The 18,040-nt window shown below is 51.6% G+C and overlaps 1 protein-coding gene across 1 annotated transcript in view; it reads right to left on the bottom strand.

Annotated features, from left to right (window-relative positions):
• slc5a10 (solute carrier family 5 member 10) overlaps positions 1–18,040 on the bottom strand; it is a 236,055-nt gene that overhangs the window by 172,094 nt on the left and 45,921 nt on the right. Inside the window, exon 6 of the mRNA XM_072481620.1 lies at positions 8,481–8,586. Coding sequence (XP_072337721.1) covers positions 8,481–8,586 — 106 coding nt within the window. The remainder of the gene's footprint in view (positions 1–8,480; positions 8,587–18,040) is intronic.

The following is an 18,040-nucleotide window of genomic DNA, read 5'->3' as shown; positions in this document are numbered from 1 at the left end:
TCACAATTATATTGGAGCACTTCATCGTGCAACATGACATGATCTATGTGGAAAGCCTGAAGATTGTCACACTCTTTGTGGCCATTTTAAAATGTTTTCGAAACAGAAACTGTTGTAAGGGGTCCCCACCGAGTTGTAGAGAAAAACAAAAAATTATTTTATTTAACACGTTAACTATTAGACACAGTTCCAGTAACTCCCTACTGGGTCATCTCCAGTCGGTACCAGGCTGTCCAACTCTATTTATACAAAGCACATGAACTTAGTTAAGGGTCCCCCGCCTCCTCATCGGGGGAGCTTGTATTCTGAAAGCTGTACGGGGTAGTGGATCATCCCTACCATGTAAGACCTGTGGGGGTCATAACAGAAACATAGAAAATAGGAGCAGGAGGAGGCCAGGAGGGGATGGTTTAGCACAGTGGGCTAAGACAGCTGGCTTGTAATGCAGAACAAGACCAGCAGCGCGGGTTCAATTCCTGTTCCAGCCTCCCTGAACAGGCGCCGGAATGTGGCGACTAGGGGCTTTTCACAGTAACTTCATTGAAGCCTACTTGTGACAATAAGTGATTATTATTATTTGCCTCTGCGAGCCTGCTTGACCATTCATTATGATCATGGCTAATCATACAACAGCCTGGTCCCCCCCCCCCCCCCCCCCCCCCCGATACCCTTTGGTCCCCTTCACCCCAGGTGCTATATCTACTTCCTTTAGTGGCTTGGCTGCAACCTCTTTCTGTAGTAGCGAATTCGACAGGCCGACCACTCTCTGGGTGAAGACATTTCTCCTAATCTCAGTCCCTAATGGTCTGCCCCGTATCCTCGGACTGTGACCCCTGGTTCTGGACAACCCCACCATCAGGAACATGTGATGTTCTTTTAGATATTTTATGAATAAAGTATATTTTTGCAAAAGAATGTGTCCAGATTTTATCACAAGCCAAAAAAAGCCATAGACAATCCTGCTAACTGCAAATTGAAGATACAATATTTCTGAGCACTCTTCCTTATAGTTCTCCCATTTTTTTTGATAAACAATTTTATTGAGGCATTTTGGCATAGTAAACAGCAACAATACAAAACAGTGTGCAAAGAACAATCAACATAGTGCAAAAACCAGTTCACCTCCCACAAGGACCCGCCTAACTACTCCCCTAATCTACGTTGCCCCAACCCCCCTCCCCCCGACGATTAATTTTCCGCGAAGAAGTCGATAAATGGTTGCCACCTCCGGGCGAACCCTGACAGTGACCCTCTCAGAGTGAACTTAATTTTCTCCAGACCGAGAAAGCTCAGCATATCCGATAGCTAGGCCTCCGACTTCGGGGGCTTTGAGTCCCTCCATGCCAGCAGAATTTGTCGCCTGGCTACCAGGGAAGCAAAGGCCAAAACGTCAGCCTCTCTCTCCTCCTTTTCTCCCGGGTCCTCCGAAACCCCAAAAATTGCCACCTCTGGACTCATCACCACCCTTCTTTTCAGTACCCGGGACATTACGTCCGCGAATCCCTGCCAGTACCCCCTGAGTTTTGGACACGCCCAGAACATGTGAACATGGTTTGCCGGCCCTCCCGCCCTGTCCTCTAATCCACAGAATTTACTCATCCGGGCCACTGTCATGTGTGCCCGGTGGACGTCCTTGAATTGGTTCAGGCTGAGCCTAGCGCATGTTGCAGTCGCGTTTACCCTGCTCAACGCCTCCGCTCATAAACCCTCTTCTATCTCACCTCCGAGCTCCTCTTCCCACTTAAGCTTCAGCTCCTCAGTCAGCGTCTCCTCTGCCCCCATAAGTTCTCTATATATATCCGAGACCCTCCCCTCCCCCACCCATCCACTGGACACTACCCTGTCCTGAATCCCCCTAAGTGGTAGGCGTGGGAAGGATGGAATCTGTCTGCGTAGAAAGTCCCGCACCTGCAAATACCTGAAATCATTCCCTCTCGCCAGCCCAAATTTCTCCTCCAGCGCCCTCATGCTCGGGAAGCTCCCTTTTAAGAACAGATCCCCCATCCTTTCAATCACAGCCCTCCGCCATATTTGGAACCCACCGTCCATATTCCCCGGGGCAAACTGGTGATTGTCGCAAATTGGGGACCAAACTAATGCTCTCACTTCCCCCACGTGCCTTCTCCATTGGCCCCAAATCCGCAAAGTCGCCACCACTATAGGGCCGGTGGAGTACTGTGCCGGCAGGAGCGGCAGGGGCGCCGTAACCAGGGCTGCCAGACTGGTGCGCCTGCACGAAGCGGCCTCCATCTGCCCCCAAACCGACCCCGCACCCTCCATCCACTTCCTGATCATAGCTATGTTGGCCACCCAGTAGTAATTACTAAAGTTTGGCAGCGCCAGCCCCCCTTTCCCTCGGTTCCTCTTGAGCATCAATCTCCTCACCCGCGGGGACTTTCTCGCCCACACAAATCCCATAATCATTTTATCGACCTTCTTAAAAAAAGACCGCAGAATGAAAATGGGGAGACACTGGAATACGAACAGGAATCTCGGGAGGATCGTCATTTTAACCGTCTTCACTCTCCCTGCTAGTGTCAGTGGGAGCGCATCCCACCTCCGGAACCCGACCCTCATTTGCTCCACCAACCGGGATAAGTTCAACTTGTGCAGCCGACCCCAGTCTCGCGCCACCTGTATCGCTAAGTATCTAAAACTGTCCCCTACTAACCTAAACGGCAGCCCCCTCAGCCGACCCACCTGGCCCCTCGCCTGGACTACAAACAACTCACTCTTTGCCATGTTCAGTTTATACCCCGAGGACCGGCCGAATTCCCTCAAGATTCCCATGATTTCATCCATTCCAGCCACTGGATCCGTGATGTATAAGAGCAGATTGTCGGCGTATAACAAGACTCTGTGTTCCACAACCCCACCCCCCTTACCAGCCCCTAGAAGCTCTCAGGGCAATTGCCAGCAGCTCTATTGCTAGCGCAAACAGCAGTGGGGAGAGGGGGCACCACTGCCTTGTCCCTCGGAACCGTCTAAAATAGTCAGACGTCGTCCTATTCGGCCTTACACTAGCCTCCGGTGCTTGGTACAGCAGCCTAACCCAGTCGACAAGCCCTCCCCAAACCCAAATCGTCCCAGCACCTCCCATAAGTAGCCCCACTCAACCCGGCCAAAAGCCTTCTCGGCATCCATTGCCACGACTACCTCTACCTCCCTACTCTCCGGGAGCATCATGATCACATTCAGCAGCCTTTTTAGATTGGCCACCAGCTGCCTGCCCTTGACGAACCCGGTTTGGTCTTCAATAATAACATCCGGCACACAGTCCTCAATCCTAGCAGCCAAGTGCTTGGCCAGTAATTTTGCATCTACATTGAGCAGAGAGATCGGCCTATAGGACCCACATGCCTCCGGGTCTTTGTCCCTTTTCAATATCAGGGAGATGGTGGCCTGTGACATCGTCAGGGGTAAAACCCCTCTGTCTCTTGCCTCATTAAAAACCCTAACAAGCACTGACCCTACTATCTCAGAGAACCTTTTGTAGAACTCCACCGGATACCCATCCGGCCCCAGGGCTTTACCCGATTGCATGGCCTTCAAGCCCCTCAATATTTCTTCGGTCCTAATCGGGGCCCCCAGACCATCTACCAACCCCTTACCCATTTTTGGGAAGGTCAGTCCATCCAGAAAGCGCCTCATCCCCTCCGGGCTCCGCGGGGGGTTCTGAGGTATAAAGCTTACTGTAGAAGTTCCTAAACACCTTGTTCAGCCCCGCCGGATTTCCTACCAAGTCCTTCCCTCATCAGCAGATCAACTACCCGCCTTCCCCCCCTAGCAACAACACCCTGTAACCTAACCCCTGCCATAAATTAGCTTTTTGCACACCCCCCATCTGGCTTCCGTAGACCAGGTCACCCAGCTAGCCTGGTGACTCTCGACTCCGGCGCCAACAAGTCTCCCACCTATTGTTCCCTCTGCTCCATCCGCCTGCCCATCGACATCACTTCCCCAAACCAGCCATCCTCGAGCAATTGCTCTGAATAAAAACAAGGAACAGAGAAAACCCCAAATCTAGTGCAATTCAAGTAATGCAAAGTAAGTAATAGGCACTTCCAACCACCGCCATCAGAACACAAAAAGTCCCCAGCGTCAAATACCTTAACTACCCTCTTCTCCAGCAAAAACTTGAATACGGAAGGAAAAAAAACAAGAAACAAGAAAAACATATAAACATAACAATAACTTTTTAACTTAAGTCCAAAAGTCCTCAGTTTGGCACCAACCCTTCTCTCTTGGCGAAGTCCATCGCGTCCTCGGTCTCCTCAAAATAATGGTGCCGTCCTTCATGCATGACCCAAAGACGCGCCAGGTACAGCAGCTCAAACTTCACCTACTTCTTAAACAGAATCTCTTTGACTTGCCTGCAGCCTGCCCTCCTTCTGGCCACCTCCACGCTCAGGTCCTGGGAGATGCGCAAGACACCGTTATTCCAATGGCAGCTCCGCGTGCGCTTGGCCCACTGTAGCACCCGCTCCTTGTCCAGGAACCTGTGGAACCTGACCACCATCGCTCGGAGGAAGCTCCCCCGCTCGCGGCTGCCTCGCCAGCGCTCTGTGCACCCTTTCCACCTCCAACGGGCGAGGGAAGACATAATTCCCCAACAGCTTCTGGAACACGTCTGCCACATACCCTGCGGCATCCTCTCCCTCAGCCCCCTCCGGGAGACCTACGATTCTTAAATTCTGCCGACGGAACCTATTTTCCAGGTCCTCCACCTTTTCCAGAAGCCTTTTCTGTTGGTCTTTCAGCCTCCCATCTCCACCTCCACCACCGTTTGGTGATCCTCCTGCTCCTCCAGGCCTTCTCCAGCTTCTGGATCGTCCGATCCTGGGTGTCCAGCCTGTGCTCCAGGCGCTCGATTGATTTCTGGATCGGGTCTAAACTGTCCTGTTTCAGCCCGGTGAAGCCCCCTTGGATGACCTTCAGCAGATACTCCGTTGTTGGCTGGGCTGTCCGCAACAGGGTCCGGTCATCGGCCATATTGTCCTCAGCAGCAGCTTCCACACTGCCCTTGTTTGCCCAATTCTTCAACTGTTTATGATTCTTTCTGCTTCTTAATTCCATCCACCTATATCTGGAGTCAGCGCCTGAGTGCCTATGCCTTCAGATCCAGCCCCCAAAAGTACAAAAAAGTTGGGGGAAAAGGTCCAAAAGTCCGACCGGATCGAGAGCCTCCAAATGTGCAACTTACTCCCTCATAGCCGCCACCGGAAGTCCAGTTCTCCCATTTTTAAGTAAATTCTTGTATCCCTCAGGAAGCTTGGCTCTTAACAAATGAATGCAGACAGGAATGGCAGAGTAGATCGAGGTAAACATTTTTTTTCTGGTAGGATGTCCAGAACAAGATGACAGAACATTACATTTAGCGTCAGGCTATTCAAGGATAATATCATGAAGCACTTCTTCACACAAAGGAGGTCAATTGAAAATGCCAACTTTGATGGATTTTTATTAAACAAGGTTAACAAAACAAATTCAAGTATAAAGAATTAAGATGTAGTGAGCTATAATCTTACGGAAGGATAGAAGGGGCGGCACAGTGGTTAGCACTGCTGCCTCACAGTGCCAGGCACCCGGGTTCGATTCCGACCTGGTGTGGTGTTGTCACGTTCTCCCTGTGTCTACGCGGGTTTCCTCCGGGTGCTCCGGTTTCCTCTCACCGTCCAACGGTGTGCAGGTTAGGTGGATTGGCCATGCTAAATTGTTCCTTAGTGTCCAAATGTTGGGTGGGGTTAAGGGGATAGGGCGGGGGAGTGGGCCTAGGTAGACTGCTCTATCAGAGGGTCGGTGCAGACTCGATGGGCCGAATGGCCTCCTTCTGCACTGTAAGGATTCTATTCCATTCAATTCTATTCGAAGCTTGGTGAGCTGAACAGCCTACACCTGTTCAACAACAACAACTTGCCTTTATATGGCAGTCTTAACATCTTAAAGTTCACCGATGAGCTTCATGGGAACACAGCCGGAGAATTCTTGATACCAACATCTCCTAGAGTTTGTCAATATCCAATCCCAGGCCACCATTAATGACTATGGGTCCAGTCCACCCTTTCATGCAACTTTCCCATGACTCCCTTTCCAATCTTGGTGCCAAAATGCCCTGGGATAAAGGAATAAGTCATGTGTACTTAACCACCTACTGAGATACGCAACTATTAATAAAATAAAGCAAACACTAATTCCAAATGCATTAAGATAGAGGACAATCACGCTAGGGCTCTGAGACACACACACACACACATTTGGCAGAGAATGCAGTTTCAAATAATTGACACAAGTGACAGACTGGAGTCTGTCATTTAATTCAACATTTTAAAGTGAAGGGAAAAGTAAACATCAACTGCAGTTGGAGGGTCATCACCTGAGTGAAAGACCCTCTCTGGTCCGTCCGGATCTTGCTGGCCGTCCAGTGGGAAGAGTTGGCCACAATCGAGTGTTGCAGACTGGCACATTCCAAGGCCCTGAACTATGTGCTGAGGGAAGCCCTGAAACTTGGGGCTGAAGTCGCTGTCTAAAACCTTTCAGCCATTGAGCAGTGAGGGGCTGGGAATGATATAGAACCCCTCAGGCTGCATGACTCACAATGAGTGTGTGTAGTAAATGTTACATGTATCACAATTATATTGAAGCACTTCATTGTTCAACATGATCGATGTGGAAAACCTGTATATCATCACACTCTGTGTGGCCATCATAATAAAGATTATCAGATTGCTACCTCTGTCATTAAACACCAGATAGATAAATAATTACAGCTGCCTTAAAATTACGATTCTTGGAGGCTTGTCTATAACTCGCAAAGCCACAATTAGATAATATATTAAAACATTTGCGAGCAGGAGATTCGACCATGGAGAAAACCAAAAACAACCTTAGCAAGAGCTGCCGTGCATCGGCACCACTAACCTGAGTCTTTGGCATTGCACATTTATGCACTTCAAATACAGGACAGCATTTGTAAAGAGGGCCTAACATTTCACTTGCATGAAAATAACAACAACTGCAGTTACATAGTACCTTTAACATGACAAAATGTCCTATTTCACACAAGGCCACATAAGGGGGATGTTGGGCAGATCATCAAAGGTTTGGCAAAAAAGGTGGATTTTATGCAGCACTATTGGGAGGTAGGAGGGGCATGGAGGAAGCTCCGGACCTTAGGGACTAGGCAGTCAAAAGCACAGCCCACCAAATGATGAAGCATTTAAAACCAAGGGTTCGCAAGCGGCTAGAATTAGAGGAGCACAGAGGGTTATGGGGCTGGAGGAGATTATAGAGTTAGGGAGGGGTGAAAACATGGAGGTCATTGGAAAAAGGGATGAGAATTTTATAAGCAAAGCATTGCTTAAGATTAACTTGTTTGAAGGCTAACTTCCTTGCACAAACACTGGGTGGACATATTTCTGGAGGTGGCATCGCATGACCTCCCCCATTCTCCCACTGTTGGCCGTCCACGGTAGCACAGTGGGTAGCACTGCTGCTGCACAGCTCCAGGGTCCCTAGTTTGATTCCCGGCTTGGGTCACTGTCTGTGCGGAGTCTGCACGTTCTCCCTGTCTCTGCATGGGTTTCCTCCGGGTGCTCCGGTTTCCTCCCACAAGGCCCGAAAGACGTGCTGTTAAGTAATTTGGACATTCTGAATTCTCCCTCTGTGTACATGAACAGGCGCCAGAATGTGGCCACTGGGGGCTTTTCACAGTAACTTCATTGCAGTGTTAATGTAAACATACTTGTGACAATAAAGATTATTATTATAAAACCGCCCTAGCTCATGGTATACAATTGGTGCCCAGTACGAATTGGAAAGTGAAAAGATTCTTTCATTACCTGATTTGATGATTCTTGCCCGTCAATCCCCTTGTCCAATATTATTATTACTCATAGACAGAAATATTCCAAGGTTTTTTCAAAGGAAAAACAAACAACAAAAATCTTCTGCTGTCATTCGCGGCTGGGATTTTCCTGTGCCGCTGACAGTGAATGGAGTTTTGGCTGGAATGCCAAATTTTCCATTCCTGCTCGCAACTGGTCCCGCCACAGAGGAGACCAGAGAATCCCACCCAATCTCTTGAAAGCACTCCTGATCTTACTCTCCGTGTGCTTGCAGCAGTGCCCTGGAGATTAGGCTTTAATTCCTGGAGCCTCCAATGCAATCCTGGAGGATTGGCAACCCCTTATTTGTCAAAGAGCAAAGGCACAGTGACGGTTCAGGGGCAAGGTCAACTTCCTTGCACTTGGAGGCCATACTGTTGGCGGAAGTGCAGAGGGAAACCCAGAGATTTCCGGCTGAAGTTAAACTGTGGAATAGCTCTGAGTAAATTCTGGGCTCCCTTGTCACTGAAGAGAAATACACTCAAAAGTGCTTTTCTTCCCAATTGCATGCTGACCCCCTGTGCATCTTCAACAACTTTTGAAACATGAAAAATACATTTCAGACATCTAGCAGATTTACATCGAGTGGCTTGCTACCTGCTATGGTGTAGAGAGCTGTGACGACGAGCATCAGAACAGTTGAGAGGTAGAGATTCCATCCAAGGCATACTTGTACAAAAAGGGCTCCCGAGTACAGGTCTGTCTAGGGAGATAAAAATGAGATATCATTGTTTCGTTCTCAGTGCAGTGTGCTGCAATTGAAAAGCAAGAGATTCTGCAGATGGATTGATGGCAAGACAGTTGATGGGAAAATAACCATAAAAGGAGATCAGAGACGTTAAGCGAGTGTTTGGAATGCTCCGTGTCTTTGTCACTTCTTCCTATAGTGCAACACCCCACAAACCTCCTCCCTTCTTTGGTCTTTAGAATCATAGAATTCCTACAGTGCAGGAGGAGGCCATTTGGCCGCTCGAGTCTGTGCTGACCCCCTGAAAGAGCACCCTACCTAGGCCCACTCCTCCGCTCTAGCCCTGTAATCTCATAACCCCACCTAACCAGCACATCTTTGAGCATTAAGGAGGCAATTTAGCATGGCCAATCCACCTAACCTGCACATCTTTGAACTGTGGGAGGAAACCTGAGCACCACATAGACACGGGTAACCCTAGACCCACAATTGGTGTACGTGGCTTCAGCTATACAGAGCCAACAATCTATTTCCCTCGCCCGCCTTCCCTCAGACACTTGTCTTTGACCAAGCTTTTGCCACACCTCCGAACATCCCTAGATTCAGCTCCACATCCATTATTATTGATAGTTGCCCGATGAAGCATCTTGGATAGATTTTCTACATCAAAGGTGCTGTGTTTCCAGGAATGAGGAACTGCAGTAATGTGGTGAGACCAGAAAAGATGAGGTTGGCAGCACGGTGGCGCAGTGGGTTAGCCCTGCTGCCTCACGGCGCCGAGGTCCCAGGTTCGATCATCGGCTCTGGGTCACTGTCCGTGTGGAATTTGCACATTCTCCCCATGTTTGCGTGGGTTTCGCCCCCACAGGGTAGGCGGATTGACCACGCTAAATTGCCCCTTAATTGGGAAAAATGAATTGGGTACTCTAAACTTATTTTAAAAAAGGAAAGATGAGGTTATTCATCTTAGACCAGAGAAAGATAAGAGGAAGTTGGATAGTCCTGTTCAAATTCACGAATGGTTTTGATAGTGTAAATAAGGAGAAAGTGCTTCCAGTGGCAGAAGGATCAGTAACCGAGCCATACAGATTTAAGGGGCTGGACTCTTTAAGGGGCTGGACATGGGAGACTAAGTCCCCATGCAGGCGTGAAAACGGTGGTGTTTTATGCCAGAGAAACTGGCGCAAATTGGCCACCGATCCCCTGCTCCGGGGAGGGAAGAGGGGCTAGCAGCCAGGCAGCGTAGAGCTCCCACCACACGTGTCCCATGCCGTCGGGAACCATGCCTACGTGGATACGGCTCTTTTCAGGGAGCGGAGTATCGCGGCACTGCCCCTGATTTTGTCGTCAGCGGGGTACCTCCACCCCGTCCCCGAACGTCGGCGATCAGAGATTCCAGCCCAAGGAGTTTGGCAAAAAAACCAGAAGTGGCGTGAGGAGCGACATGAGGATTCTGATTTTTACTCAGTGAGCGCTGCATGAAAAGGGTGGTGGAAGCAAATTCAATGGTGACTTTGAAAAGGGAATTGAGTAACCACTTGAAAGAAGAGAAAATACAGGGTTATAGGAAAAAAGCTGATGGGTGGGCTCATTGGATAGCTCTACCAAAGGGCTAACACGTGCACAATGGGCCGAATGTTTCTGCATTCCATGATTCAATGCCATTATCATCATTGCATTGCCTCTCCACCCCCCCCCCCCCCCCCCCCCCACCCCCTGTGTTTCCTCTCTGCCTGTTAGGGAACTGAATCTCTGTGTGTTCTGTGAAAATGAAGTCATTTGAGAATCCACCGTCAGCTGACACCTGCTCACTTCTAAGACATAATGTTTTCTTCTGCCGATACTGCCTGGATTTACTTTCCTTGATCAATTGGACAGGCAATTACGAAAGAAAATCCTTATAATCCCCAATGCTAAAGGCAGACTCGAGATGAACTAGCCACAGGGCCTCTGTGATTAACAGCCTTGGAATGAAAGTCTGCTGAAGCAACAGGTTTCAATTGACATGTTTGGGCATCAATACTGGCACAAGAAGTGAGATAGAGAAAACCCTTTGCAGTAAAGGGAATAACAGAAATGTGCTTCGAGAGGCAGCATACCTATTAATATGACAATATTAATTTACGGAGTCATCATGAGGGGGAATATTTTCTTTCCATTTAGGACAAGTGGAAACAAACTTTATGTATGAGGATAGGACGATTGTGGTCAAAATATTTTTGTCCAGTTGACTGCATAAAATAAAGGCAGCGCTTTTCAAAACAGTGCGAGCTGGAGCTAAATCGAAGCTGGTATCAGTCATTCTACAGTAAATGTTTGTCCTCAATGATTAATTTGAGATTTGTGATGATTGTCCCTTCTTTTTTAAAAAATATGTTTATTCAGAATTTTTCAACAAAAATTTTCAACTATTCAAACCCCCCCACCCCCCGTAACAAAAAAGAAAAGAAAAGTCACAGAGCAAGACATAAACATATCAATCCAACATAATACAGAACTTTGTACAATGGGATCCTCCCGCACATATTGACTCTCCCATATGTTTATGTTTTTCCTTTCTCAAGTGCCCCCAGGAAAAAACCCTTTCCCCGCCCACCCTTCAACCCCCCCCCCGAAGGAAACGCCCCCCCCTCCACCCCTCTCTCCCTGGGTTGCTGCTGCTGCTGACCGACCTCCATCTAACGCTCCGCGAGATAGTCAAGGAACGGTTGCCACCGCCTGTAGAACCCCTGCGCAGACCCTGTCAAGGCACACTTTATCCTCTCCAGCTTGATGAACCCTGCCATGTCGTTTATCCAGGCTTCCACACTGGGAGGCTTCGCGTATTTCCAAAATAGCAAGATCCTCCGCCGGGCTACCAGGGACGCAAAGGCCAGAATGCCGGCCTCTTTCGCCTCCTGCACTCTCGGCTCGTCCGCCACTCCAAATAATGCTAGCCCCCAACTTGGCTTGTTGACCTGGACTTTCACCACCTTAGACATAGTCCTCGCAACACCCCTCCAGAACCCATCCAGTGCCGGGCACAACCAGAACATATGGGCGTGATTCGCCGGGCTTCCTGAGCACCTCCCACATCTGTCCTCCACCCCAAAGAACCTATTCAGCCTCGCCCCTCTCATATGCGCTCTGTGAATAACCTTAAACTGTATCAGGCTGTGGCTGGCACACGAGGAAGAGGAATTAACCCTACTCAGGGCATCAGCCCACAGACCCTCTTCAATCTCCTCCCCCGACTCCTCCTCCCACTTGCCCTTCAGCTCCTCTACCGAAGCCTCCTCCTCTTCTTTCATCTCCTGATATATCGCAGACACCTTGCCCTTCCGACCCATAAACCCAAAATCACCCTGTCCTGAATCCCCTGTGCCGGGAGCAACAGGATTCTCTCACCTGCCGCCTCACAAGTGTCCTCATTTGCATGTACCTGAAAAGCGTTTCCTGGGGGTAGCCCAAACTTCTCCTCCAGCACCCCTAAGCTCGCAAACGTCCCATCGATGAACAGGTCCCCCATTCTTCTAATCCCTGCCCGATGCCAGCTCTGAAACCCCCCGTCCATCCTTCCTGGGACGAACCGATGGTTATCTCTGATCGGGGACCACACCGAGGCACCCATCGCACCCTTGTGTCGTCTCCACTGCCCCCAGATCTTTAGCGCTGCCGCCACCACCGGACTCGTGGTGTACCTTGTCGGCGAGAGCGGCAGCAGTGCCGTCACCAGTGCCCTCAGGCTCATTCCTTTGCAGGACGCCATCTCCAACCTCTTCCATGTCGCCCCTTCTCCCTCCATCACCCACTTACGGATCATCGCCATGCTGGCTGCCCAATAGTAGCCACCCAGATTCGGCAACGCCAGCCCTCCTCTATCTCTACTACGCTCCAGAAACCCCCTCCTTACCCTCAGGGTCTTGTTTGCCCACACAAAACCCATAATCTCCTGCCTACCCTCTTAAAAAAGGCCTTGGTGATCATAATTGGAAGGCACTGGAACACAAAAAGAAACCTCGGGAGGACCATCATTTTGATCGACTGTACCCTGCCCGCTAGCGAGAGTGGCAACCTGTCCCATCATTTGAAGTCCTCCTCCATCTGCTCCACCAGCCACGTCAAATTAAATTTATGCAGGGCCCCCCAACTCCTAGCTATTTGGATCCCCAAGTACCGAAAGCTCCTTTCCGCCCTCCTCAACGGTAGGTCATCTATCCCTCTTCCCTGGTCCCCTGGATGCACCACGAAGAGCTCACTTTTCCCTACATTGAGCTTATAGCCCAAGAAGTCCCCAAACTCCCTTAAGATCTGCATGACCTCCACCATCCCCTCCATTGGATCCGCCACATACAGCAACAGGTCGTCTGCATACAGCGACACTCGATGCTCCTCTCCCCCTCGGACCACCCCCCTCCATTTCCTGGACTCCCTTAATGCCATGGCCAAAGGTTCAATTGCTAATGCAAACAACAGGGGGGACAAGGGCACCTCTGCCTCGTCCCTCGATACAGCTGAAAATACTCTGACCTCCGCCAATTCGTAACCACACTCGCCACCGGGGCTCTATATAGGAGCTTAACCCAACTGATAAACCCCTCCCCAAACCCAAACCTCCGCAACACTTCCCAGAGATACTCCCACTCTACTCGGTCAAAGGCCTTCTCCGCGTCCATAGATGCCACTATCTCCGCCTCTCCCTCCACCGATGGCATCATTATCACATTTAGGAGCCTCCGCACATTGGTGTTTAGTTGCCTGCCCTTTACAAATCCCGTCTGGTCCTCATGGATCACCCCAGGGACACAGTCCTCAATTCTCGTAGCCAGCACTTTTGCCAGCAACTTAGCATCCATGTTAAGGAGCGAGATCGGCCTATACGACTCACATTGCAGTGGGTCCTTATCCCGCTTCAGGATCAAAGAGACCATCGCCTCAGACATTGTCGGGGGCAGGGCCCCCCCTCCCTTGCCTCATTGAAAGTCCTCACCAGCAACGGGGCTAACAGGTCTACGTACTTCTTGTAGAACTCAACCGGGAACCCTTCTGGACCCGGGGCCTTCCCCGCCTGCATGCTCCCCAGTCCTTTAAACAGCTCCTCCAATTGGCGCCCCCAAACCAGCCACCTCCTGCTCCTCCACCCTCAGGAACCTCAGTTGGTCCAGAAATTGCCGCATCCCCTCTGACCCTGCTGGGGGCTGGGATCTGTACAGCTCCTCATAGAAGGCCTTAAATGCCTCATTTACTTTCACCGCACTCCGCACCGTAGTTCCTCTTCCATCCTTGACTCCACCTATCTCCCTCTCTGCCATCCTCTTACGGAGCTGATGCGCCAGCATCCGGCTCGCCTTCTCCCCATACTCGTACGTCGCCCCCTGTGCTTTCCTCCACTGTGCCTCTGCCTTCTCTGTGGTCAACAGGTCGAATTCCGTCTGGAGACTTCGCCTCTCCCTAAGTAGCCCCTCTTCAGGGGCCTCTGCATATCTCCTGTCCACCCTTAGGATCTCCCCCACCAACCTCTCCCTCTCCCTGCCCTCTCTCTTCACCCTATGAGCCATGATGGAGATTAACTCTCCCCTGACCACCGCCTTCAGCGCCTCCCATACTACCCCCACCTGCACCTCCCCGTTGTCGTTGGCCTCCAAATACCTTTCAATGCACCCCCGTACCCTCCCGCACACCTCCTCATCTGCCAGTAATCCCACATCCAAACGCCACAACGGGCGTTGATCCCTCTCCTCTCCCAACTCCAGTTCCACCCAGTGCGGGCGTGGTCTGAGATGGCTATGGCCGAATACTCCATTCCCTCCACTTTCGGGATCAGCGCCCTGCTCAGAACAAAAAAATCTATCCGGGAGTCGGCTTTGTGTACGTGGGAGAAAAAAGAAGATTCCCTGGCCAGGGGCCTGGCAAATCTCCACGGATCCACTCCCCCCATCTGGTCCATAAACCCCCTAAGCACCTTGGCCGCAGCCGGCCTCTTCCCGGTCCTAGATCTGGAACGATCTAATGCTGGGTCCAAGACCGTGTTAAAATCCCCCCCCCATTATCAAGCTTCTTACCTCCAGGTCCGGAATGCGCCCCAACATACGCTTCATAAATCCAGCATCGTCCCAGTTCGGGGCGTATACATTTACCAATACCATCCACGCCCCCTGCAGCCTACCGCTCACCATCACGTATCGCCCTCCATTGTCCGTTACTATGTTCTTGGCCTCAAACGACACCCGCTTCCCCACCAGTATTGCCACCTCTCTGTCTTCGCATCCAGCCCCGAGTGGAATACCTGTCCTACCCATCCCTTTCTTAACCTGACCTGATCTGCCACCCTCAAATGTGTCTCCTGGAGCATGACCACGTCTGTCTTCAGTCCCTTTAAGTGCGCGAACACTCGGGCCCTCTTAACCGGCCCATTCAGGCCCCTCACATTCCACGTTACCAGCCGGATTGGGGGGCTCCCCCCCCCGCCCCCCCTCCCCCTCTCCCCCTCCCTCCCCCCTCTCTCCCCCCCCTCTCTCCCCCCCCTCTCTCCCCCCCCTCTCTTCCCCCCCCCCCCCCCCCCCTCTCCCTCTCTCCCCCCCCCCCCCCCCCCCCCCCCCCCCCCCCCCCCCCCCCCCCGCCGACTAGCCATCTCCTTTCCTAGGCCAGTCCTGTGCCCGCGCCGCCCTCACCCTCTAGTCCCCCAGACGGGGAACCACCGCCCCGACCACCTCTTCTGTTTTCAGTTCCCCCTCGCCCAATGCAGCAGCAACCCTATTTTCCCCCCCTCTCCCCCCCTCCCCCCCTTCCCCCACCCCCCGCTAGATCCATATCTAGCTCTTTTGCTCCCCCCATAACACTCCGTCAGCTTCCCCCGCCTTCCCGTTGACCCCCCCCCCTCGTGTGGAAATCCCCCCTCCTCTTCCTCCCCAGCAATCGGTGTGCGCTCCTCCATCCCCCCCCTCCGCCCTTCCCTGACGCGGGAAAAAGCCCGCGCTTTCCTGAGCCAGCCCCGCCCCCTGTGGCGCAGCTCCTGTTGCGGCCTTATCCCAATTCCCCCATCCCCGGGCCTCCCTCCCTACAGCACCGGCGCCCACATTCCCCACAATCTCCCCATCAAATCTCTTCCCCCATCCCCATCCATCGCCCCACCCGTGAACATTCCCTACGCATAGTTAAAACCCTGTATATAACCGACATCCCCCCCACAACCACAGACCCTCAGTTTGAGTCCAATTTTTCAGTTTGGATAAAGGTCCAAGCCTCTTCAGGCGTTTCAAAGCAGTGGTGTCGATCCTGAAATGTGACCCACAGTCGTGCTGACTGCAGCATTCCGAACCTCACCCCCTTCCGATGGAGCACCGCCTTGGCCCGATTAAAACCAGCTCTCTTCTTTGCCACCTCCGCGCTCCAGTCCTGGTAGATTCGGATTACCGCATTCTCCCATCTACTGCTCTGCTCCTTCTTGGCCCATCTCAGGACACACTCTCTGTCCACGAAACAATGGAACCTCACCACTACCGCCCTTGGAGGCTCGTTGGCCTTGGGTCTCCTCGCCAGGACCCGATGAACCCCATCTAGCTCCAGGGGACTCGGAGAGGCCTCCGCACCCATCAGCAAATTGAGCATCGTGCTCACATACGCCTCGGCATCGGCCCCCTCCACCCCTTCAGGGAGACCCAGAATCCGAAGATTCTTCCTCCTCGACTGTTCCCCAGGTCCTCGAATCTTTCAGCCCACCTCTTGTGCAGCGCCTCGTGCGCCTCCATCTTCACCGCCAGGCCCAAGATCTCGTCCTCGTTCTCGGTGGCTTTTTCCCGCACCTCTCGGATCTCTACCCCTTGGGCCTTCTGGGTCTCCTTCAGCCCCTCGATCGCCATCAGCAGTGGCGCCAGCACCTCTTTCTTAAGCTCCTCCACGCAGCGCCTGAGAAACTCCTGCTGCTCCGGCCCCCATGCTGCTCGAACTCCGCCCTCCGCCATCTTGTTTTTTGTCCCTCATTTCTTTCGCTGCTCCAAAGCCGCTTTTTTTACCGCTCCACTTCTGGTCCACTCCATATACTATGGAAGGGGGACCTTGCTCTCACCTTCCCACACGGGAAGTCGTCGACAAATTTCTGGTGGGGTTCCTCTGGAGAGCCCAAAAGTCCGTTCTAGCGGGAGCCGCCAAAATGTGCGGCTTAGCTCCGCATCGCCGCAACCGGAAGTGGTGATTGTCCCTTCAAGGGCAACACAGCAGAGTAAGGGTCATCCGGCCTAGATGACCAAGTGGGACTCAGGGAGTGGAATCACCTCAAGGGGATAGAGTTCTTGTAGGCAGAGGCATTCCAGAACTAGCTGGAGGCATGTTGCTGCTCTTGTCGATCCTTGTAAATAAATCCTTTGTTGTTTACTAATGAAGGGCGCGATCTACCGGCCACACTGTGCCCAAAAAGCAGTGGGCCACGGCAATATAGCGATAAATACCGGGGGACCCTGCTCCTGGGATCTACCAGGCTCACCACGCCTCACAAGATCTAACGTGATCGCGCAAGACGTCGTGAGGTGAGGCCTACGCATTGTGGGCAGGATCACTTTTTGGCAAATTTGCACATTAGAGTGAGACAGCTAGTCTCACTCTAATATGCAGTTCCCAGAGGTAACCAAGGCATTGGGCTCTATCCTCTTTGCCTTGTAGACCTCGGGCTAGCGCCGTTCAGTGCCAGTCTCCACAAATGGGGACCAGATGGAACAGCACTTGTGGGAGTCTCCCAGAGCATTGTATACCCCCCAGGCGCTTATCCTCTGCACAGTTGTTACCCCAGCAGTGGTCCCCATCTACAGGGGCCTGGGAACCCCAGTATTAGCGTGTTGGGGCTTGAGGGGGAGCTCAAGAGATCGGGATGCCATTTAAAAATGGCGTCCTTGGGTGGCTTTCACTGCTGAGGCCCCATATGGGCGTTAGATAGTTTATTTTAGATAGCGGGGGTCGCATGGTCGGGAAGAAGGAACTAAAGGCACTATTGCTAAGTTTGCAGGTGGTACAAAGATCTGTAGAGAGACAGGTACTATTGAGGCTATATAAGGCTGTGATCAGACCACATTTGGAGTATTGTGAGTAGTTTTGGGCCCCGTATGTAAGGAAGGATGTGCTGGCCTTGGAAAGGGTCCAGAGGAGATTCACAAGAATGATCCCTGGAATGAAGAGCTTGTCGTATGAGGAACAGTTGAGGACTCTGGGTCTGTACTCGTTGGAGTTTAGAAGGATGAGGGGGGGATCTTATTGAAACTTAAAGGATATTGCAGCCTGGATAGAGTAGATGTGGAGAGGATGTTTCCACTTGAAGGAAAAACTAGAAGCAGAGACACAATCTCAGACTAAAGGGACGATCCTTTAAAACAGGGATAAGGAGGAATTTCTTCAGCCAGAGAGTGGTGAATCAGTGGAACTCTTTGCTGCAGAAGGCTGTGGAGGCCAAATCACTGAGTGTCTTTAAGAGAGAGATAGATCGGGTCTTGATTCATAAGGGGAT

The sequence above is a fragment of the Scyliorhinus torazame genome, chromosome 17 (genome assembly GCF_047496885.1).
Source record: "Scyliorhinus torazame isolate Kashiwa2021f chromosome 17, sScyTor2.1, whole genome shotgun sequence".
NCBI classification, from domain to species: domain Eukaryota; kingdom Metazoa; phylum Chordata; class Chondrichthyes; order Carcharhiniformes; family Scyliorhinidae; genus Scyliorhinus; species Scyliorhinus torazame.
Note: the sequence above shows the minus strand (reverse complement) of the source record. Positions and strands in the feature narration are given on the sequence as shown.